General features: G+C 39.7%; 1 protein-coding gene across 2 annotated transcripts in view; it reads right to left on the reverse strand.

Annotated features, from left to right (window-relative positions):
- Nucleotides 1-9,413: 9,413 nt before the first annotated feature.
- The window catches only part of sema3bl (sema domain, immunoglobulin domain (Ig), short basic domain, secreted, (semaphorin) 3bl), a 79,354-nt gene continuing 63,800 nt past the window's right edge, over nt 9,414-24,967 (reverse strand). The window contains exons 11-16 of one of the 2 annotated variants that reach the window (XM_050065217.1): nt 21,585-21,816; nt 21,352-21,443; nt 21,008-21,049; nt 20,657-20,882; nt 16,097-16,224; nt 9,414-14,641 (exon numbers count right to left, since the gene is read on the reverse strand). In XM_050065217.1, coding sequence (XP_049921174.1) covers nt 14,129-14,641; nt 16,097-16,224; nt 20,657-20,882; nt 21,008-21,049; nt 21,352-21,443; nt 21,585-21,816 — 1,233 coding nt within the window. In that variant the 3' untranslated portion in view covers nt 9,414-14,128. Of the gene's footprint in view, nt 14,642-16,096; nt 16,228-20,656; nt 20,883-21,007; nt 21,050-21,351; nt 21,444-21,584; nt 21,817-24,967 lie in introns of both variants that reach the window. The other variant, XM_050065216.1, reaches the window with a different exon arrangement.

A 24,967-nucleotide genomic window follows, 5' to 3' on the forward strand; every position in this document is an offset into this window, starting at 1 on the left:
ACATTTGAGAACAACTGTCGACAGACTAATCTTATTAGATCAGGAAAGTTGATATCAATGAACTGTTTTTTCAGGGCAAAGTTTACAACATGTTTTCCCATTTTCAGCACCACTGTGACTTGGGATCAAGTTAACAATTTGACTTGAAGTATATTTATCATTATGTAGAAAATCATTCAACAGTGTGTTTTTTGGAACAAAGTATTTCTTTCCATTCTAACCTTATGTTTTTTCCTACATGCAGAAAACAGTGAAGCGACCCTGGAACAAAACAAGACACAACAAAGCTATCTGTCTCTTATGAACTCCAAGCAAATATTTAAATCATTTCTTTTTATGGGACTCTTGTAAACAAAACAATAGATTTTCAAAGGTTTTCTCCTCTCAAGGGTGGGAATATACATCAGTGAATTTGGATAAATCATGTTGGATTAAAAAAAAGTGTCCACACCATTTTAATTACAGCTCGTTATAAGCTGGAGTGAGGAACACTTCTGTGGTTTTTATGAAAAATGCCTGGAAAACAAAGCACAGCCAGACCTTCAACATGAAGGAGAGTGAGATTCCTGTGGTTGTTGGGGAACATCAACAGGTCAGTGAGTGATAAATGATGCTGGTCTGAAAACAGAAAGAAAAATAATATACAGTACTGCTGAAAGTGGGTCATATAATGTTTGAGCCTGTGCATGGATGGTGGGTCCTCTGAGACTGGGGTGCAATGACACTATCTTTCTAATGAGTAATGAGTTGCATTATTGAGACTGGAATACATGCCTTAACAGCCCCGCCTCAGAGTCTTAACAGGTTGTGACACACCAAGAAATTGTTCATTTCGTTCTCCCAGAGGATGAGAGAGACCGAACATATGAGATTAATGACCAAACTCTCCTGTTCTCCCCAAGAGGCATCCCTGCACCTCCGTTCAGTTCTCCCTTCAACTTCCTCTCTTTGTTCACTGTCCCTCCACATATCTATTCAACATTTTTATCACCGAGCACTCCTCTCTCTCTCTCTCTTCTCCTCTGTGTTTTATCTCCTTCTCCTTTATTTATCAGTCGACTTCCTGTATCAATGCCCCTCTCTTACTTTACCATCATCCACCACTTTAGTATGTTTATCCTCTTTTCTTGCTCCTCCCCTCTGTGCTGGTCCTCATTTCTTCCAACACTGGAGATTTAAACAGCATTTTTGAACATTAATTTATTATTGTGAAATTAATTATAATGCCTTAGTATAATTAGATACATAGATGCTATTTGGCATTATACTCATAGTAGTGTTCAAGCTCATTTTTCCATCTGTTATACACTTCTTACATTTTCACTGTTACATTCTGACACTATTGTGTTTGCGCTGAGAAAGGAGCGTTTTTTGTGCTGTAGAAAACAAGTTAAGAGGCTGGTGGGCTACAAATGTTCTTGATTATTTAAAGTGACATTAGTTTTACCTCTGGGGGGACCTGTACCATCATGTGCAGCTCACATGTCATTATGTATGCACACTGTGTCACCGTACTTTACTGTTTAGACAAGAAACAAAAGTCTGATCGGTGCTATGTGGAAGTCTGTTTGTGTAACCTCTCCAGCTTACAAAACTGTACTCATCCTGCCAGTATCAAAGTTGTATCCTTCTCATTGTCTCTTTCCTGAGTCTAAATAAGGTCTTCTAGTAAATATTTTGCCAGAGCAATTTCACTTCAGCCTTACAAAAAGCTTCTGAGATATCACTTCACATTGATGGATGCCTCGGGAATTGACTGTCCCTGTCAACAAATAAACATTTTACAGGGAAATCAGGTAAAAATATGATTCAGAGAGAAGACAGATTGAAATAACAGCATGTGGTTCATCCTTTTTCCATGAAATACATGCCATTTTCAGACGTCAAACTTTTCAGACATATTTATTAGATCAGTGAAAATCACTTCATGTAGAAACACTGCAAAACTCTAATCTTACCGCAGATATACAGTAAATCTTAGCTAGTCTTATCCATTAGTGTAGTGGTTAGAGCACTCGTCTTCAATGCAGAGGGTCCAAAATTCGAATCCTGCTATGGTCAACATCAGCAAAGGCATGTGGTCGCAAGAGGTTCCCACTGCTGAATCAAATGGGTTCAGATCAGATTCCCTAATTTTACAGCAGATATACAATAAATCTTATTCTTACAGTCTTATCCATTAGTTCAATTCAAAATCATTTTACTGACAGTTTGAGAAAGTCGCAGTTCACAAAGAAGAAAATGAAAAAGGGTTAATTACATAATTTGCATCACTGTGGGTGCTGAACTTTTAGGAAACATGGATGAAGAATTGAATTGCACTTTGAGATTTCTCTGCATTAGTGTGAAGATGGCTCTACATGCCATGATCTTTGATAACTACCAGTCACCAAGTAAAACAAATGTCGAGGGAGATTCTGAATTGAATCCTGCATGCAAACAGTTATTTTCTGCCCCAATCTTTAATAAAAATGGATTTAAATGCATCAAAAGCTGTGTAGATTGCCAGAGTTTAGAGAAGAAACTAAAAGGTGAAACAAAACAGAAAATTCATTCAGTCATCTCACATGCCAACAATGAGCAGCTAAATAGAGTCCAAGTGGAATAATTAAACATATGTTGTGGAAATTCAGACACTTTGGGGCTGGGCAGGCTCTGCAGTCGGTCAGCGTGAGACTGATTCTTTCCAGGACACAGACATAAAAGGAAAACCTCATGCCTCCAATCAGGATCAATGAGTTCAACAGACTGCTCCAGTGGGTACGATCAGAACAAAACCAGACCAAAAAAGAAAACCGAACAAGAGGAAACTTGTTTGTAGTCAACCAGAAATAAAGTAGACCATGAGAGGCGAGCAGACCGGTGGGAAAACTGCCTCTGAGGTACAACACAACTGTGAGGTGCTGTAATAAACCTAAATCGGAGGTCATAAAGCTGCTTTGTCCCACAGCTTTGAACATAAAATGTATTTGAATACATTTAAACTGACACTGGAACACGGGACTGTGGCCTTGAGCATCTTGGGAACGCAGCAGAGACAGGAGCACAACATATTTTTGGTCTAAGCAAAGGAAACAGTAAAGGCAAAAACAAGAACCACTGCTGAGTTAATGTACACATGCTACATTTGGAATTGCATGTTTTGTCACTTTAACAACTTTCAATGGATGTTTATAATCCTGGGAACGTCCAGCTTTCAGCAACAGTCTTTTCACTGGATTTTAAACACCATTATATACAGTACATGTAACCATTGTTGCTGTCAAGTGTTTTTCTATAAGGAATTTCACTCTTCTCTTATCTGGCCTTTTTTGGCAGAAGTCCTGTATTTGCTAAACAATGAATATGGCATCATTAAAGTAATTTATTCCAATCAGTTTGGGCCATTATGTCAATTTAATGTATCCAAATGGACTAATTTAATACCATTAAACCTATAAATGAGACTTATTCTGATAGATCTTTGGCTGTGTTTACATGTGACTGTAATGTAAATAGATCAAGTGTGTTTCCGTATGGTTTCTTACAGTTTGGACAGCTACCAGAGGACTGTGCATTACCACAAACGCTTTCACATTAGAACTGGATATATAGCCCGAGTAAAGAGTTTGAGTCCAAAAGAGTGTAATGTATATATGTATCTACAAACAAACTCAAATGCTTATTAAAAAGAACCAATGAATTTGGATTCTTTCCATATAAGTGAGTTAACGCAAACTAAGTAGATGAAGTCGGCAAAGTTTGTTAGTATTCTGGATTTAGTCTCGAGACAAACCCAAGCTGCATTCTGTCATAAACCTGTGGGCATCCACAAAAAAGTAGGGTTGGTGCTGGATGCAAAATGGTTAAAAAACAATTCTACTTGTCTACTCTACTAGTTTCCTTTCACCTCCTGACCAGTAAATGTTCCACTACATGAAGTCCCAAAGGAAGTGCAAAATCAAAGTGCAGCTTTAAGTCATTTGGCCTTCAACATACCCATACATCACTGCGTCATATAATGTGAAAGACCGCAATCTTTTAGAAGTAGAGGATCCAATCTTTCCAGTCCCATTTCAAACATGTAAAACATTAACAACTGTAACAAGTTGAGGTTTCCTGACATATTACATGTCATAGAAATAATGGGTTTGCTTTCCAGCTGCGATGAGCCAAGGACGACTGTGGGACTGAAATTACTTATACAACTGTGTGTTAAGTTGTTGTGTTTCAAAGTATATTAAGTATTACATCAGCAACATTTTGTTAAATCTCTGACAAGCACATCAGTGGTACTGTCTGCTTTTGTTGATATTTGAACGTGACAGTCAAGCTTAAAAAAATACCCCTTTCTTCGTGGATTTAGTGTCTCTGAGACAATCGTAGTGGTGATGATTTTTTTCTTTCTTTTTTAAAATAAGAGATTCTTGCAGGGAACCTCAGGGTTGTGGACAGGAAATCCCCCTCTTAATCCAAACTGGACTTCAATCAGCCTCCGAAGCGGCTTAAATGTAATCCATCAAAGGTGGTTTACATTGCTGAGTGTAAACCACCTTTGATGAACTTACACTGCCCTGTGGTCCTGGGCTTTATGAATAAGTGTTTAATCATCCACCGCAAGATTCTAAAGTTAACTAGTTAAAAGTTTGCACTGAGTGTAAAAAGAAAAAGCAACCATAACCAAAAGCAACCTAACCATAGGGTGTGTTTGTCTATAACTTGGTTAGAAGTAATTGTAGGTGCATGGGTTTTTTTTATGCGTCTGTGGTTGTACACATGCGTTTGTGTGTGTATATAAAACATTTTCTAGAGTTTAGGATAGTGGGAAAGCCCTGTGTTCTGTGCCTGCCTGGGAGACTGTGTTCACTGAAGTTGTTTAAGCGTACTTCATTCCTCATAAAGACGGGTGATGTGTCTACGCTGTTGGTACTAATGCATGAAAAGAAAGAGTCAAAACAAAGTATGTTTAATTTTCTGATGAGGCTGGCTGTTCTCATGTACTGTTCGTACATATACTCACAAAAAGTAATGCACCACAATTCATATATAACACACATAAGCATGAGCCAGTAATTTGTATCAATGTATAATTGGGAAGGCTGTGATAAAGTAGTGGCAGTATAAGTAGTATAGGGACGGCCTGCATGAAAAGACAGGTTGGTGTGGTGGGTTGGTCACAAATAATGGAACTCTTCCCCAGGAGACTGATAAATCAAGTGAACTCTGAGTTATTTTAAAAAGGTACCTTGTCACCATGTTTCTCTTCCTAAAGCTAACAAAAGAAATTTAACGACGCCCAACCATGTTTCTTTTCCTAAACCTAACATGGGTAACTTTACTCGCTTTACAGTAAGTATATAACATTACGACGCCATTTGTGGGGCACTAATTCATTAGGTATCATACAAACCGTTGTAGGCGCTTTTTTGTAAGCTATCATACACCCCATATTATGAGGATATGTTGGATTAGGTGTAGTGATATAGTAACAAAATAAGGCAAATACAAGACTTTAAGTTGATGAAAGGGTTTCAGTCTGGAATTATTATTATGTACTTTATTGGATGAGGGTTCCTTATAAAAAAGACCTGCTTTATTGGTGCTGCTTAAGGTCAAGAGGTCATCAATACATGGGTTCATCATGTGGAGAAAAACTGTAAAACTGTAAAACCATACAGTTAAGATACTCCTGTAAATGTGTTTGTTAGTGTGGGCCCTACACACAGTGTCAGGGGATTCACCCAAACCATGAATATCCATACCAAGTATTTCAACAGGTTATTACTTGTATTTTGCTCTGGACCAACCTGCCAGATGAATCAGTGAACCAACAACCATCCAACCACCTTTAGGAAAAAATAGGGTTTTGCAAAAAATGCCGAATTTAAGAAAATTTGTCATAAATGTTCAACTTCCTTTTGACAGAAAATGTGTGCACCATTCCCCCAGACACCTGTTTAAACCAAGGCCTGCTGCTGTGGCCTAATGAAGTGTGACTATGACACACACACACACACACACACACACACACACACACACACACAGTAGAATCAAAGCCACAGGTTGTCCTGCATTAGCACAGCTCACTGAGGTGGCTGAGATAAATGAACAGATGCAGATGTCTGAACCAGGCTGCAGCTTTGTTTATGTCCAGTTTACTTTACTTCACAGGGCTTGGAAGTCACATGGAGTCTAGTCCACCAGCTGCAGTTTGTCTGAAAAATGCTACAGGTGTCATTTTTGTGTATGTTACACTTCAAAAAAACATGCACTGAAAGATCAGAAGAGCAAAATATAAAAGTGCAGTCATTTTAGTGCAAATCTCCACCAGGTGTGTCTCGGGGCATGTTGGCAAGGAACAGGGAGTGAAGGGCAGACTGTGTGTCCAGTGTGTTAGTCAAATTCAGGGTTTGAGTTTGTGCAGAATGTGGGCAGCCCCTAGTGTGACACAAAAAGCTACCTTGCTAGCTAGCGTGCTAACATTTACCACAAAATATACATATACACAATTTCCATGCCTATCTCTTTGTAATTAATTTTTTTTTCCCCGCTATGGTCTTTAACTCAAATATTTGCATGTTATTTTTTTTTTACATGGATTCCTATCAACAGAAAAAAAAAAAAAACTAAATAAATAAAATACTATCCGTAGTTTGTACTTGATCTTAAACAACTTTCAAGTTTCAGGATTTTGTTTTTAAACTAAACATCACTGCCAAAGTGGTCCAGGTGAAACATGTTGGAGAGAAGACACAAGCCAGTGTTTGTCTCCTGCCAAAATGCTGGTGTTCCAAGAATAAACTTCTTCAGACACTTTGTGGTTAGTATAGACAAAAGACTAAAATGTTAATGGGAATAGAAATATTTTCATTCATTTAGAAGATTTTCTGTGCCTAAACCAAAAATGACAATTAGTTAAGTAAAATGTTATTAGATCGTAAGGCATAATGACTTTTCTTCAGAGAACTAAAAGCCATTATGCCTTACGATCTATTAACATTTTGCACCTGTCTGCTCCTCGTGTTCAGACTGAAATGGGGAAAAAAAAGCATTCAGTTTCTCTGCCCCCTCTGCTTGGAATACTCTCCAATCTGAACTAAAAATACTAGAACTTATTTCACCTGAAGCCTTTCGTGCTATCCTAAAAGACCGAGAACGGGAATCTATCAAACAGTGCTTTTATTCTTAAGCTGTTACTGAAACCATAACTCCTGCACTTTATTTGTCATATTGTTTAGATTTCTATATTTGTATCTTTTTTATCTGTCTTTACATTTGTAGTATTTATTATGACGTGTGCTGCTGCCTTTCTTGGCCAGGTCACCCTTGTGAAAGAGGTCTTGATCTCAATGGGTCTTTTATCTGGTTAAATAAAGGTTAAATGAAATGAAAAAAAAAGAAGTGATTTTAGTCAGATGCTGTTTAAGCCTGGATATTTGGTCGGGTGAGTAGTGTTTTGAGTATACTTCACTGTCTTTGTTGTCTTTTGTGGTTCAGTATGAGGCATTCAGAGAATTAATATACCAGCAAACTATTTGCTATGCAAAGCTATAGTGGAGTAATGGCATCCTGAGCAGAGAATGAAATTACACATCCTCTGTGTGCGTTGTAACGTGGGTTTCTCTGGTTTGTTGTAGTGCATGTTGGTGCATTTCTTCCACTGGCTATAGCTCAATGCCACTGCTTTGTACTGGACTTATATGGCAGTTACCGCTGATAGAGATGCCATCTTTGCAGTCACCACGTGCCAACCCTCCATTACCCCCAGTTAACACAGTTTAGCTGTGCAGGCCAGGTTGGTGCTTTAGTGACCAGGTGCCAGAAGATAAGATGCATGCATCCAAGAGGAAGCTAGGAAGAATACAGTGCCAAAAAAAACAAACCAAAAACATAAAGTTGAGCAGTCTAATCAGCCAACACTCTAACACCTGTCTCCACTGGCTGCCAGCTATGCAACCAGGAAAAGAAAATCACACTTCTTTAAAGCTGTTCTAACTCAAAAAGTAGATAAAAAAAAAGAATAAGTCAATAAAATATATCACTTGGTGTCATGGGATGCTGTACATTTTTAGACAAAATGTGTCCATAATGTTTTAATTTGGAAAAAAAGCAACAATTGACCTCATGATGCACTGAAAATGTTTAACCTTTCATTAGTTTCATAGTTTGTGTGTTTTTGTTGATTCATCAGTAGCCTTAATAAATCCTCATTCTTTAAAAGTGAGAACTTCTTCACCATGTGCGATAATTTCACTTTCATTTCCAGTGTAATTCAACTTGTTTCAACTGTTTGAAATGCAGTGAGAAAGTAGACTTTACCCCATAAAGTCTTACTTTAGAATATAACTTTAAAGTTAAAATAAGTTGTTTCCCCCTCACTTTATCCAGGCTCAATTGGTTTCTTGAGGGTGGACCCACACCGTGGGACAACATAAACACCGGGCTGCTTTAATTCCTTTTATGCAGCGGAGACTGACATCAGAATTGGCACTCTTAAGTTTTTACAGGGCCATGTGTGTGTTTGTGGGTCTTTATGCACGCACATCTGTGTGTGCAAAGCATGTGTGCTCATTCATTGTGTACATTTGTGCGTGTGCTTATTGGGCCGTGGTAATTGTCAGGGTGTGAAGTCGTTTAGTGGGTTCGGTTGCAGGTTTGGTTTTTATGAGATGATCTGTTTGCTGAAGCGACAAGCAGCCATTGTTACTGCACATTTCCACAGATGTTTACTGCCCAATTACCCTCCAATCACATGCATGGCCAGACGCAGTAACTGGGTAACGTAATGGGCCAGCACTGGGTCTGTAAATCTGCAATCACACACACGCACATGTCCTCCTGCTAATAATACTTTTGAGAGTGTGTGCGCACACAGAGCAGAAGTACAAGAACTTTTGCACTGATACACATTTTGTTGTTTTACATACAGTATGGGGACCACCATTGCCGGCAGGTTGGGTTACCCTAAACCTAGCATGTAGGGTTACCCTGAGAGCAATCCTTACCCAAGCCTTAACATTAAAATAACCTTTAAAAGCCAAAGAAAATTGCTTTTTTTTTTCATCAAGCTTTTCAGCCAAGAGCATTTTGGCCCTTGCATTTTTAGAAAGACACAAAACACACACACAAATTGAAATAATAAATGAAAGCAGACATGGGATATAAAGCCAGTCTCTTTAACCCTGCCATGCCAAACAGCCTTGCTGCAGGTGTGCAGTCTGCATGTTGTTGATTCAGTATTAAACAGAGCATGTCTTGGCTTCAGTGCAGTAAAAGCTATAGTTTATAAAAGTGGCTCATTTCAGGGCACAGCTGTTTGTCTCTGTTTATGTCACCTGGGCCCTTAGTCATGTCCTGCCAAAACACCAAATAGACTCCCCCCTCCCCCCCCAGACTAAGTCAAATTCTTCAAAACACAGACTCAGATCACCTCCTTTATGTTAGAAAATCCACTTTTAATGCTGTTAAATAGCATACAAGTACATAGCATGCATGGTAGAAAGACACTTAAATAAAACATAAATATGCTTTAAATTAGGCTCTGTCAGAGGCCCCACAACCAGCACAGTTTTACAGTACAATAAAGGGACAGGTCACAAAGTTAATGTTCATTGTTAATCAGAAGCTGCTTTTACACTTATAGCCTAAATTCTACATTGGGAGTGTTGATGTCTGCATGTTCAGGGAAACTTGCTTGCTTGCTGAACTCTGCAAATTCATGATGGCTATGTGTGCTTGTTGGACTGCTGACCTTCCAAGCTCGTGAGTGCCAAGATCCTGAGTAGATAGATGTCTTGACTGTTTACTGCAGTGTCGACTTCCACAGTCTGAACCTCTTTGTCTGCTTGATATAAAGTAGCTGTGGTGGTCAGAGCATGTGCAGGCTTTTATGAATCAGTGCACCTCCAATCAGAAGGAGCAGCTAATCACATGGTGTAGTGTGTGACTGGAGCGAAACCATGTCTCAGTTTTACAAAAGTAATCACAATGCATTGATCACACTGATGAATGTTTGAGTCTTTGTCTTATTATAAACCCATCAGGTTTTCTTTTATAAATACTGTAAAACACTACAGTTGGACATTAAAGCAGGACTGATGCAAATTCAACATGTGTTTTAGATAAAAGTGAAGAAGAACTGACAAACTGCACTGAACTAGCTAAAGAGCAGACATCTTAACACTATATAAAAGTGAGATGCGATACTACTACAAACTTTGTGCAACAGTACAACAACTGAAATGCATTTGAAGGCTTTACAATGTGTGTTTTGCACATGCACAAATAACTAACATTTATTCAGTAATGCCACATTTTTGTCAGCGACTAAAAATTACATATTTGCAAAAATGCATAAATTACCAATATCATCCTGAAGTACTACTTTTTGTGTCATTTTAAGTCTTAAAACACTGTCCTGGGAAAAAGGTGTCTGCATTTATTTTGGTAGTTCCATTATGACAGATGCCATAAAATGGAAACTTGTATATTCAGACAGTTTTACACACTGTAAGTTTACAATCATATTTACAAAAGTTATATCTTATTTCATATTTTCTGATGACAGTAATGCAGGGTCATGATGTGGGCTTACAGAAGCACAGCAACAACAAAAACTTCAGTCCAGACAAAGTAACTTTTTAGCTGTTCACAAAAATATGACAAGACTAAAATATAAAATTAGGTGACCATTTTTTGAGAAAAGTAACTTTTGAGGAGGGTTATTTTCTAGATATATTAAGTTTTACCCTGCCTAGTAAACCGTCTCTTTGTGTCATCACACCATCTTCCCGTCACTCTATCATTTTCCTTCCATTTAGATACACATCAGGAGCAATATTGTTAAAGAAAACACTATAAGTGGAGTCTAATAGCCAGTCTCACAGTCCTCAAACCGAGAAAATAAACCTTGCCAAAGTAAAATGTGTGCTTAAGTGTGCTGTACAAACTGGAATACTCATTTCATACTAATGAACTGGGGAGAAAATGGTTTTAATTAATAGGGATTAGGATTTTCTTTTTTTAAATAAACTGTAAATACAGACTTCACAAGATGCTCATAGTACCTCATTCTTTTAATGTCTCCTTTCCTCTCTCTTTTTCTTTCCCCTCTCAGAGGTCATTCACACGCCATTAAGGTTACAAAAAGGTCACTGGTGTTAATGTTGTTTCCTGGCTAATTTTAAACGAGAGGGCTCCCACAATATCGATACCATCTTCCATATGTACACATGTCACAGGGGTTTCACCTTCTGGCAGCCATATTGGAGGTCCTCAGTTCTTTGGCAACAAAAGGCAATTTGTGAACAGCTGATTGTGACTACATGTGTGTAGCTGTCTTCAAATGAATCCAATAAGTATGGGTAACTTTTGTACAGTTCATAATTGGAAACTGAAGATTTCACCCCCTGATTAACATTTAATTTATCACACTTCAAAGGTCGGTAATATCAGCCTGGATATCTGGCATATACAGACATGTGCAGGGGCAAAGATTAAAGGTGCAAGATTCAAGAAATAAGTAAAAGTATTTCATCTGGCAATTATTAGCTATGGCACATTATAAGCACATGTTTTTTATTGTTTATTTTGTGCACTACATGTAACCCATCATATACACAGCTCTCCCCTGGACCTCCATGGTGGCGCCGTAGGAGGTTGCTAGAGTAGCAACTCAAAAGCCTTCATTAATGTAAGTTAATTGTTACATATGGATGATATGGTTTAGAGAAACTCTTAAAACTCATTTCAATAAGAAAATCATTTTACACAATTGTATTTACATTTTCCCTCTGCTTCAGTTTGATTATTGTTGATAGCTTATATTACTGAAGCTCTGTCATGCCCATCCACACTGACCTCACTGAAACTGAAGCTTGGCATTCGTTCTCCTCGCCTGCCGCCTGCTTTCCCTGACCTCCACTCTTTATTTCTTTCCGAAGCCAAATTTGACTTTAGCTTATAAAGCTCACATCTCACCCCATTCAAGGCCAGTCTTTTATTAATCTGCCCTGTCTCTTTATCTGTGTTTTTCTGTCCCATTAATCAGTTCAACCCTCTGTTCTCTTTTCCAGCTGTCATCTGTGGAAGGAAAACCTTTTTTGGATTCATTTTCCATAAAAGTTATATTTTAACAACAAACCTTGAAGACAATACAATGTGGATTATCGTGTTCAAACTATGAACCGTCTTAAAACTGGTGTTTACAAAGCAGAAAGCATAGGAGGAGTCGGCCATTACAGCTGACCCCTTCTATTGTTCCCTCTATTGTCAGTAGAGAGCGACAGCACACAGAGGAACTGTGGGAAAATGAGTTTAGTGTGAGGTGAGGCTATGTCAGAGAGGTCAGGTTATGTAATTTCTCTTTTTAATGGATGGGTTTTGACTACTAAATGCACAGCAAAAAAACGACAGAGGCCAAATGCCCTATTGCCGAACGCGCAATATACGACATTCAGAACATAGCAGCAAACACTTGTTTGCCATGTAAAGATACAGTGGAGAAATGGCATCCTGAGCAGATAATGAAGGCACACTCCCTCTGTGTGTGTTGTGATCTGGGTTTCTCTGTTCTTTGTTGTGGTACCGATCCAGCTGCATATGCATGTGAGTCCCTCCAGCCCCCCTTTTCTTCGAACTTGTTCATATCGGTGTTAGCTCAACTGTTAGCTCATTCAGCCCTGTTGCCGTTGTTAGCACTGTTAGCACCCCTAATAACGCCGCCCCCAACTCACAGTGGCGGAATGGCAGTAAAGTGATACACCCACCCTCCAGTTCCCCCCCAGGTCACCCGGTGATTGTAATCTAACCCCCATTATCACTGTTAACTCTTTCAGCACTGTTGTTAGAACTGCACTGCTAGCCATCACCATCTCATCTTAGCCACCTTCATGCTTGCTTGTAATGTTCAAAGTGAATATCGTATATTGCAAATTTAACAAAAGAGTGAAAAATGATTTGTGTATCCACCCTGTGATTCGGATCTGCTAAAGGGTTCTTCCTTACAGTATGTGCCCAAGAACATGAAACACAAGACATTAAGCCGCTTTGAAAGATCCCTTCAAGGGTCAGTGAGGGGGGAATGTTGATCTGTAGCTGGTGTTTAATGGAAAGTTCAACCCACAGCAGTAAAAATAAAGCAATGTGCCTTTAATCTGTTGAACCATCAACAGTCGTCCCATGGTAGCTTCCAGTTTGGGCTAGTTGAGCTTATGCATTCAGTGTTATGGGTGAGTGGGATTTCAGTTTATTTAAGCGTGTGTGTGTGTGTGTGTGTGTGTGTGTGTGTGTACGTACAGTGGCAAGATCAGACATGGTAGGTCTCTAAGCCTGGGTGAATTAGTTGCATATGCCTCCTATAAATACACTGCAAACTCAGTTATGTCTTGAGCTGAAGTCATGCATAAATATTTCATTTTTTTAAAAAAAAAAGCTAAGTGCAGAGCAAGGCAAGAAACTTGGACCATTAAATATCAAGTGAGAAGAAGATGAATCCAGTGAAAGTAAATGTATGTGAGCTACACTTGACAAACCTGCTATTTTGTAGTCCAAAGATGCAAAGTATGTAAATGTGATGTTCCTCTCTTCTGAAGCTCCAATCTGCCAAAAGCCAACCCAAACTGTTCATTACAGAGTCAGTCCACAGGCACACATACCTTCTTTAAGTCTGAGGTTTGTAAAGGTTTTATATGACTTGATGAAATGGAAGCAGTGTCAGGCGTTTTTAACCGTAAAAGTATACAAGTGTGGGAGCAGGAGGAGTCCTTGTTAATCAAGATTTTTAAAAAGCATCCTCAAAGTGTTTCGTCTCCTCTTTTTAGCAACAGCCTTTTCAGTTCAGTAGCAGTCTTTTTTTGTGCCGTCTTTACAGACAGCCAAACACTTCTGTGTTTTTTGGGCCATGTCCAGAACCAAACCCTAGCACCTGACCTACACATACACTGATTTCACAAAATCCATTCTGTTAGGTTTAATGGCCAAAGCAGATGCTCTGTTCTGATCTACCCCATTCTTACAAACCCAAGCGCCAAAGTTTCAACTATTAGGAGTTGATTCTGGTCCTGACCCTTTTTGCTGCCCAATTCATCTTGTCCTGTACTGCAATCTTTGTCCCTTTTCTCTTCCTTTCCCCCTGCTCACTTTCTCGCTGTTACTCCTCCAAAGCGCTGAGGTCCCTCGGCGTCCGGTTACGTTCTCCAGAGCTCTTGCTACGTGCCTTTCTGGCACTCTCCTGTGCTTGGCGGTATTTTTCCAGCATGCTCTTGTGTTTCCTCCTCAGCTTGTCATTGCACCACATCCTCTCGCAGTACTCCTCCACGTGTGGCAGGTTTGACGGCCCAATCAGCTGCATGATATCCTTGAACCATGTACGGGACTGACCAATTTGGCTTGATGAGCCTGCCCTGCTGTATGCGCTACAAGGCATCCAGGCCCTGTAGCTTCCTGTGGAGCGGTCTTTGAACGAGTCAGAGAGGCCAGCATTGTCGCGTGCCATGAGCTCGTCCACAGTCTCCCCCTGGAGGACTTCGAGGGTGAGGCGGGCCAGGGTCTGCGTGAAGCCATGCTCTCGGGAGCGGCAGATGTACATGCCTTCGTCCTGGCGGAAGAGACGACGAAACAGGAGGCCCTGCTCAGTGGACATCACGCGTTCATCCAGCTTTACCTGAGTGAGGCAGAGGAAGAATATGTTCCTATTTACAAATTATATGCAAGAGAAAACAACATACTGTTAACATACTAAAGAATCACAGATATTCACTTGAATTTTACTGAAAAATCAGCACAGTTTTGTTTGAGATTTTATTGCAATTATGTAATCACATCGCTGCAATGAGGTGCAAAAGAAACATTTGGGAAACAAATATATTTCGGACCTTACAGCAGCATGGATTCTAGATCTGTTATGCTTTGCATGCAAAGTTGGGAGCAAAGTTTGTTATTTTTAAAATTCAAATAAAATCAATTGAACTTTGATGCTTTCACCATGAATCTGTGGATGTCACAAATATTTGCCTTTAGTGTATATAAAAGTTTCAAAACCTTTTGACAAAAATGTAAAGATTTAAATGAATAAACAAGACAGCAGGGCAAAAGATAGATTTCTAAAGCTACTAGATTTCATGGGACTAAAGCATCTTCATCTTCGAAATTCTTATGATGGTAGACATCTTTGTTAGAGAAATCCCTGTGACAACTGTGCTTTCAATGTGTTGCTTTCAGCCCATTCATCTGGCAGCTGCAAACAAGCTATAAAGAAATCAGGAATGATTGGGCAACTAGCATGTAATCCACTTCACAGCATGAGAAAAGAAAGGGGGCGAATGGGACTCATTGTACTGTTTTCTCAGCTTGAATTGCAAGAGCAAGAATGCTGCATGAAATCCAGTCACTGTTAGTTTTCACTCTTTCTCTCACTCTCTCTTTCTTTCCTTATGTAGCTTCAGCCCAAGTCTCTCATCTGTTCATTTATACTTCTCTTTTCTCTATTTACCTCTTTCCTTCCCCTCTTCAGATTCTATCCCTCTGTGCCAACACAAACATGGCAGCCTTGTCAGCTGGAGTGGCAGCCAAATGTTTATTTGCAAGGAAATGGAGAGGGGTGGTAATGCCTTAATACTCTCATGGCTGACCGAGACACTCGATTAAGCTTGGAGAAACATACCCTCGAACAAATGAATGATTACTGTGGGTGTGGGCAAACGCAGTGTGACATAATTTTCTACGTAGTTTTAAAAGAACTTTGTAATGCTGTGTTTAAATCTCAGTGGCAAGTAGACATTGAGTGACACTTCAGCTTTCAGTGGCATGTGGTCAAGGTTTGAATTCACTGTTTATCCAAGAGAAAGAGTGGTTGTGCATTTTCCTTTGAAATATAACTGCTTAAATGAAACCACATGCCAAATGGCTGTCAAATGTTTCAACCACGTGCCAAATTCACATACAAATCTCACTTTTAAAGGCAGTTAAAGGCCGTTACTTTGGCCATTGCCGGCCAGAAGTTTCATTCATCTTCTCATTTGTCTCCCAAAGCTTCCCCACCTCCTTCCTATCATATAGCACAGGTTGGCATTTCATCATTACAATAATGATTTTGTTCTGATAGCTACACTTATCTTACCTCTTCCTTGCGGTCATCACGTTGGACCAGCCAGGTAACAGTAGCTTGTGGAGAGCGAGGAACACACTCAAGGAAGGTGCTGTTGTTCTCGGTCCCGTACACAACCCTGTCTTCTGTCACATCAAGGTCTTCTGGTTGAGAGAGAGATCATTTGAAAGATTGTAAAATGATTGAATTGTCAGTCTAGTAACGGACTAAATACCCTCTACAGACACCTACTTTGTGCGTCAAATGTACAGTATAACAGCATTTGCCAAGTAAACTGAAGTCCTCTTGAGCAACACATTAAGCCATATGTATATGAGACAATTCCACACATCTAACTGACTCAAGCAGTGAAGACACTGTCAACAAAACTGAAGGTAAAAGCCAGTCAAATCAGGTATCTGACAAAACAATATCAATGAGGTGTTTAAAATTTCAGGACATAAACCTATTTGCTTTCTTGCCAAGAGTTGGATAGAAAGATCAATACCAATCTCAGTTCATTGAAGATTCAGTAACAGAAATCTTAGCTTGGCATAAAGACTGGAAACAGATGGAAACAGCTAGTCAGGCTCTGTCCAAAGGTAACAAAATACACCTACCAGGAAGTCACTGCTCCAAGCCAAGACATATATATATATATATACAGTGGTGTAAAAAAGTGTTTGCCCCCTTCCTGATTTCTTACTTTTTTGCATGTTTTCCACACTTAAATGTTTCAGATCATCAAACAAATTTAAACATTAGTCAAAGATAACACAAGTAAACACAAAATGCAGTTTTTAAATGAAGGGTTTTATTAATGAGGAAGAAAAAAATCCAAAGCTACATGGCCCTGTGTGAAAAAGTGTTTGCCCCCCAGCTCCTGTTAAAACATAACTGTGGTTGATCACACCTGAGTTCAATTTCTGTAGCCACACCCAGGCCTGATTACTGCACACCTGTTCCCAATCTAGAAATCACTTAAATAGGACCTACCTGACAAAGTGAAGTAGACCAAAAGATCCTCAAAAGCTACAGACATCATGCCGAGATCCAAAGAAATTCAGGAACAAATGAGAAAAAAAGTAATTGAAATCTATCAGTCTGGAAAAGGTTATAAAGCCATTTCTAAAGCTTTGGGACTCCAGCGAACCACAGTGAGAGCCATTATCCACAAATGGCGAAAACACGGAACAGTGGTGAACTTTCCCAGGAGTGGCCGGCCGACCAAAATTACCCCAAGAGCGCAGCGACGACTCATCCAAGAGGTGACAAAAGACCCCACAACAACATCTAAAGAACTGCAGGCATCACTTGCCTCAGTTAAGGTCAGTGTTCATGACTCCACCATAAGAAAGAGACTGGGCAAAAATGGCCTGCATGGCAGAGTTCCAAGACGAAAACCACTGCTAAGCAAAAAGAACATTAAGGCTCGTCTCATTTTTGCCAGAAAACATCTTGATGATCCCCAAGACTTTTGGGAAAATATTCTGTGGACTGACGAGACAAAAGTTGAACTTTTTGGAAGGTCTGTGTCCCATTACATCTGGCGTAAAAGTAACACCGCATTTCAGAAACAGAACATCATACCAACAGTAAAATATGGTGGTGGCAGTGTGATGGTCTGGGGCTGTTTTGCTGCTTCAGGACCTGGAAGACTTGCTGTGATAAATGGAAGCATGAATTCTGCTGTCTACCAAAAAATCCTGAAGGAGAATGTCCGGCCATCTGTTCGTGACCTCAAGCTGAAGCGAACTTGGGTTCTACAGCAGGACAATGATCCAAAACACACCAGCAAGTCCACCTCTGAATGGCTGAAGAAAAACAAAATGAAGACTTTGGAGTGGCCTAGTCAAAGTCCTGACCTGAATCCTATTGAGATGCTGTGGCATGACCTTAAAAAGGCGGTTCATGCTCGAAAACCCTCCAATGTGGCTGAATTACAACAATTCTGCAAAGATGAGTGGGCCAAAATTCCTCCACAGCGTTGTAAAAGACTCATTGCAAGTTATCGCAAACGCTTGATTGCAGTAGTTGCTGCTAAGGGTGGCCCAACCAGTTATTAGGTTTAGGGGGCAAACACTTTTTCACACAGGGCCATGTAGCTTTGGATTTTTTTCTTCCTCATTAATAAAACCCTTCATTTAAAAACTGCATTTTGTGTTTACTTGTGTTATCTTTGACTAATGTTTAAATTTGTTTGATGATCTGAAACATTTAAGTGCGGAAAACATGCAAAAAAGTAAGAAATCAGGAAGGGGGCAAACACTTTTTCACACCACTGTATATATATATATATGTACATACATACAACTGTAACTTGTCTTAACACTTTGGGTTTTATATGGATTAAACAAGAAACAAATAATGGGCTAATTAGTCAGTCTTAAAAGGTGCTGGAAGGCAGATATTTTTACCATTAGACAGTGCCAGGCTATGCTATTACTATCCTATTTCTGCTATGCTACGCTAAATGGCTGCTGGCTTTACCTTCATATTAAGTGTACAGACATGACATGACATGGTATCAGTCTCTTCATCTAACTCCTGGCAAGAAGTCAAATAAGCTTATTTTTCAAGCTATGTCAGACAAGTCCGATCATTACCTACTGTACACAAGAAAAAATGCAATTTGAGCTGCAAATCTCAGAAAATACAAATGATGTCAGCCTCATATCATGGTGATTTGAAGACACAGTTAGTACACTAAGCAGTATCTTTGCATGTACTTTGTAAAAGTTCACGTCATGTAAGCACACATTGAGAAATCACTGACAAATAGCAAACGCCCGAAGTTAAGATGATATTTTAGTCTTAGCAAAGAAAACACATGCCTCCGGGAGTTCTACTTAACAACAACTTGACACCTTGGCACAAAGAGACCTTGTAGAACAGGGGCTCATCCAAAGGCCTTAAGGGAGGTATATTTATCAACTCAGCACCACACCTACACTCAGGTGAGCAAACACATCCACAACACATCCTTTCTTCTCCCTCTCTACAGCCTCCTTTTTCTCCTTTTATTCTGTCTTCACACTGTTTCTTGCCCTCACACCCACATCTACTTTATCTTTACTTTCATCTACTTTATCTTTACTTGATCTTTTTCATATGATCGCTGATGGCTTTAGATAACCTAAGTTTGAGCTTGTCAATCTTTCAGCTCTCGCTCTCTGTCACACATACTTGTTTTTAACAGTTGTGGGATCCACTGTTTTTTTGGTCACTTGTGAGGACCACACACACACACACACACACACACACACACACACACACACACACACACACACACACAGACCATATCTTTCGTTTGGTCTTCTCGTCCTCTTAATGAGGTTCTTAAAGATCAATGATGGCAAAAATCGAAATGTCTTACAAAGCCCAGCAACATGTACAATCTGGTGTGAAATGAGTAAGGTTGTGTTCTGCATGCACTGAATGTGTGGTGTGTAAACAGACATGTGTTGCTGAGGAGTTAACATGTATTTTCTGTCTAATATACTGTACAACATCTGTCTCACACAGCTTGGATAAACTGCTAGACTTGTACAAATCTAACTTCTCACATAAACACTCTTTGTCTTTCATCCTGAGAAAGAGGCATGGAGACTTACACTGACCCTTACAGACACTAACACATACTGTACAAACAGTCTTCATTCAAACACAGGTTGGCACATGTCCAGCAGCATCCTTCCCTGGACCTCAGGTGTTTACAGACACACAGACAGTATACACAAGAGTGGGGTCTCACCGGCACTTATTCCTATCCACAGCTAAATAGTTTAGAGTTTGAGGAGAGAACTGCCTTGGTCTAGACCATACAAGAAGTAATGCTCACCCACAGTGTCCTGGGAAGATTTTGTAAAACTTTGCTGACAGATAAAATAATATTTAGAACATGAGCAAAAACCAGAACAATAAGCAATTGTTAAAACCTATGAAAAAATGTGCAACAGTTGTGATATAGTAGTCTAGGAGGAGTGTCATGTACTATGGCAAATATTTGTTTACTTGAATCTCCTATTTATGGTGATAATAAGCTTCCCTTTTCATTTCTCAATTTTATTTCCCATTTCTAAATGGTAAAGCAGATGGAGCATCCTAACCTAGATCTTCCAGCAATACAACAACCACCCTCTGAAACAGTTTGACCACTTGTATCTTTACATTGTTCTATAATGTTAAAGGTATGGTTCAGTATTTTGGGAAATATGCTCATTCACTTTCTTAGATGAGAAGATTGCTACCACTGTCATACAGTATATTTGGTTAATATAAAGCTACAGTTAGCAGATGCTTAGCTTAGTTTAGCATAAAGACTGGAAGAAGGGGGAAATGGCTAGCCTGGCTCTGTCTACTGGTAACAAGATTGGCAATCAGCAACTCTTAAGCTCACTAATTATATTGTTATATCTTGTCTGTTTTAAGACGCACAAAAACTAAAGTTAAAAAAAAAAAAAAAAGTTGAGGTTTTATGAGGAATTATCACTTGGCCGGGTGCTGTCCAGGAAGTCACCCAACCAGGAAATCGTCCTGCGTAATGGACAAAGAGGACTCAAATGAAGGTTTTAAGTAGGTCGTTGCTCTTACCATTCAAGTTCTGATCCACACACTGCAGCACAGGGTTGCCATGCCTGATGTCCTGTCTGCGGTAACGCCGTTTGCTGTTTGGCATGTACCGCGCACAGAGGGATCCATCCCAGGCACAGTAAGGGTCTCTGGCCAAGCAGCACTCAGCACAGGCTTTCCCATACGTCTCACAGCGATGCAGCTTCACCTGCGCAACACCTGCTGGCGATCCCACATACAGGGCTTGCTGTTTGAAATCATGAGAGGAGAGAGAAGAGCATGAGGTAAAATGTTGCTCAAACAGTTGTTTAATAGCAGTGAGAATTAAAGTTTGAGAGAATGAGGTTTGTAATTACAGCCACATTAACGTACCCTTTTCACGGATATGTCCATTGATGTAACTGGAGTTGGCACCTGCAATAATAAAAAGAATTGACCTGATTTATTTCACAATGTGTGAAAAGGCTTACAAGTAGAAAGGTGACAAGTTGCAGAGCAGAATTATTCTTTTAGATAGAGAAGGGAAAAAGGTTTGAGGTGTGATAAGGTTTAAACAGGTTTTCTTTGAAGACATATATGTGGTCCCTTATCTGTCAACTTCAAAGAGGGATGAAGGGACAGAAATGTTATCTATAATGATGAACGGCCGCTTCTTCAATATGGCCTAAAAAACAATGACTGGGGAAGAAAAAGACACCTGAGGGAGTAAATCTTACTTTGAAGACTTGTAGCTCCTCCAGTGTGACCTCCTCTGTCTCCAGGCTGTTTCCAGTGTGCAGGGCAATGACCTTCAATACTGTGCCAACGTCTGAAAGACACAAACACCTACTGTAAGTGACAAGGTCATAGAACAGGAACAGAATGTCTGCATGTTATTGCAAATTCCTCTCTGCCACAATAATCCAATTTCCCCACAGGGCTCAATCAATAACATTCATACTACTATTACCTGTGCCGATGAACATGACATCATACTGCCCATCCTCTGCCTCGACCCGGTCCACCACGATTTGTTTTAGCTTGTAAGGAATGTTGGCCTTTACAAGCACAGGTTGACGCAGGGCAGGATACACCGGACGCCACATCAATGGGTGGCTGCGTGCAAACTGCAGCACTGAATCAGGGAAGTCTTTTGTGCTGCCAAACTCTCTGCCCGGCTGGTTGGTAATTTTACTTGGGCACTGGAGAGGTGGATGTGGAGAAAGATGTGGAGAAACAAAGGAAAGGGGAGATGGATTATCTAAAACGAACAATTTCAGTAAAATCCTTGGCTGGTTAACTGCTGATGCTACACTGGAAGAATGGCTAGAGGCAGGGGTAGACAAACATAGGCAGAAAGAGAAAGCAAAATTCTGGCATTTTTCCAGCACGACTCTACATTCCCACCATTTACCACCACTGGAGGTGTGATTTCCAGAAGAATTGTAGCCTAATTATGGTTTTAAAGTCTTCTCAAAGAACCCTCATTAGCAGTTTTATTGTGCCTGAAAATGTTGGATGAAAGTTCAAAACCACAGTTGTAAAGTTATGTGTTTGGAAGCAGCTTTATAGAAGCAGAGTTTGTTGTTAGTTTAAACTCCTTCCATTTGTGTCATTGTAGTAATGAGAAAAAGAATGTGCTGGCACTTGGCTGAGATATGTATTACTCAGATAATTAGGAGGGTTGAACACGGTCCAAGTGAAAGCATGTATGCGAACCATGTGGCCTTTGGGTTTGCTCATTCTGATCAGCAATTCTTTGCAAAGAAGCCAATGTTTTGCAGTTTTGCGCATTTAAGATTGGTGACCGCAGCAACTGAGAGAGAGAGGCGGACTTTGTCTTCACAGAGCTTCTGTCTCGATTCACAAGATTCCAATCTGGCCTTATTTGGCCAAAGAACACAAATAAAGAAAAATAAAATTAAGAGTGTGACTTTGAAATAAACTAAGGAGCTGCAAGATTAGCTGCTCTGTGGCGAATGATAATTTCCCTCAAACTTTGAAATCCTTTGAAATTACCTGAGAGCCTGAGAAGCAAACAAACTGACAAGTGATCATTTGATGAAGGCTGGGATGACAGAGATGCAGATAAGAGAAGCCCCATCAGTAAAGAGAAATATCACTGCAGCAGTTACTGACTAAAATGAAAGCATATGTCAAAGTCATAATCTGTCAAATGTAAATTGAAGCTGAGGCGAAATTCAACTGAGCTCAAGTCCCTTGCACAGTCGGGATTCTTTAGAGAGCAGTTAGTCATCTGACCACTTGGTATTTGTATAAATCTCATTACCTGATGTTGCTATTCCAGACTATACTTCCATATGGTAGATATATTGTAACTCCTGCTTATCACAACAGTAAGTAATCCACACAATAGCCCTGTAATGGTCTGGATTCAATTTCAGAGGGCGGATCTGAACTGTGCAGGGACTTAAATCTGCACAAACCATTGATGTATAATTCCTGTGAGTATGATTTACTAAATGGCGTCAATCACTGTATATGGCAGCAGGTAAGGAATGCGTAAGAAAATCGAAACCCAATTCTGCAACTTACTAACTACAAATGCTTCTGGAAAAATGCATGAGTTACGAGGTTTTACAAGAAGAAGGGTTTGTGCATAATTCAAAATGGGTTCCAAGCACACTTTACTTAATCTGTGGGTAAACTGTGCTAAAATCAATGTAATTGTTATTTTTACACACAAAACAAATCAACGTTATATTCTTTTAATTTCTTTTTGGAACTGAAGGGACTATGTTTTCAACGTGAATTTATATAAGATTTCCACACAGCTCATAGTTGTGCAGCTCATAATGCAGATCCTTGATATGTCAGCTGCTAACTAAACCACTCCTCTGTTTGCACAGCACGTAAAACCTAAACTGGAACAGCTCCAAAACCTTTTGTCAAACTCATCTGAACTTTGCTGCAGCTAGTCGACTGCTTTCAATCTCAAACTGAGAGCCAAGTGAGGATTAATGAGAGAGAGAAGAGGTGAGCATATTTGGCAGACTTCTATTCACACCCATTATTACCATGTACAGCCAGTGTGTTTGCATGTACGTGTGTTAAGCACAGTGTGCATTGTGTCAGCCCTTTTGTATTGTATTTGGGAAATTGCTCAATTATAACAAAAGGACCCAGCAGAGGGGAGTGAGATTAGCTGAGGTACAAATCCTGGAAAATTACTTGCCTCAATTCTGTATCAACCTTAGCTCACATAAATAAGTTAGCAAGAGCCTGTTTTTAATTAAGAACCATACTGATATCCCATATTCTATCTCAATTCAAAGTAGGTAGTTGACAATCCCTGAATTGGTCTGAAATGTGTTCTGACTGAATCAGGTAAAGGAGAAAGGATTGCTAAAGTCCCCCTCCATTTAAACATGTCTTTCTTCTGTTGTCCCCTAAAATGTTTGAACTTGTCTGTAATCTGTGCAAAGTTTGCCTCTAGAAAGGTGTTTTCACATTCCACGTCTAAAGGGGGTGACGTCTGTGCACAACCTTAAAATCTGAGTTCCAAACTTACCCGGACAAGCTAGATTAGGTATGTCACAAATTCAAAAGTCAATTGCTGTCTATTGCAGTAAAGACATATCGACGGGGGAACGGACTTCGACAGAGCACCAGCAAAGGAAACTGAAACCTCCAGCACAGAGCAGATTTTCAAAGTTTTTTTTGTTTGTTTTTTAGATTTAAACTTGACCAATGTGGACACACTGTGACAGTGTTGCAGATATTATGTACGTTTCACAACCACTAACGCTGTGTCAGCCACTGCCAGTAACAAGCTGACAAACAACATTAACAAATACAAGATGCTTACTGCACTTATCATTCTGATACATCTGCTGAATCACCAATTTTGATGCACAACAAACTGCTGATCCCAGGCTGGGAGCAGCTCGGGTTCAGTTCTAGCCTGCGGCCCTTTGTCATCCCTGTTCTTATTCCCCTTTCCTGTCACTTGCTAGCTCCTGTAATAAAGGCGAAAAGCCCTAAAAAATAATCTTGTAAAGTATGACACTTTAAAACCAATCTTAACTGTCAGGGCAGACAGGGTGCAGAAAATATGCAGATGATGCTCTAATTTTAAATGCGACAGCATATTATAATACTGCTGATTTAAAACTACAAAAGTGGTTTTCATGTCAGAAATCAATCCAAGAGAAACACCCAGGTAAATTAAAAACTGTATGGATCACCAAAAAATAATGTCATTCTGGTAGCAACCCAAAAGCCTGATATTAAACCATCAATCAAGGGGCCTTTATGATTAGATGTCCATGTGGATGAAAGAGGCAGGCAGAGAAATATATTACATATCTCAGTCCAGGTAGGATTACCATT

Source organism: Epinephelus moara, chromosome 16, assembly GCF_006386435.1.
Source record: "Epinephelus moara isolate mb chromosome 16, YSFRI_EMoa_1.0, whole genome shotgun sequence".
NCBI classification, from domain to species: domain Eukaryota; kingdom Metazoa; phylum Chordata; class Actinopteri; order Perciformes; family Serranidae; genus Epinephelus; species Epinephelus moara.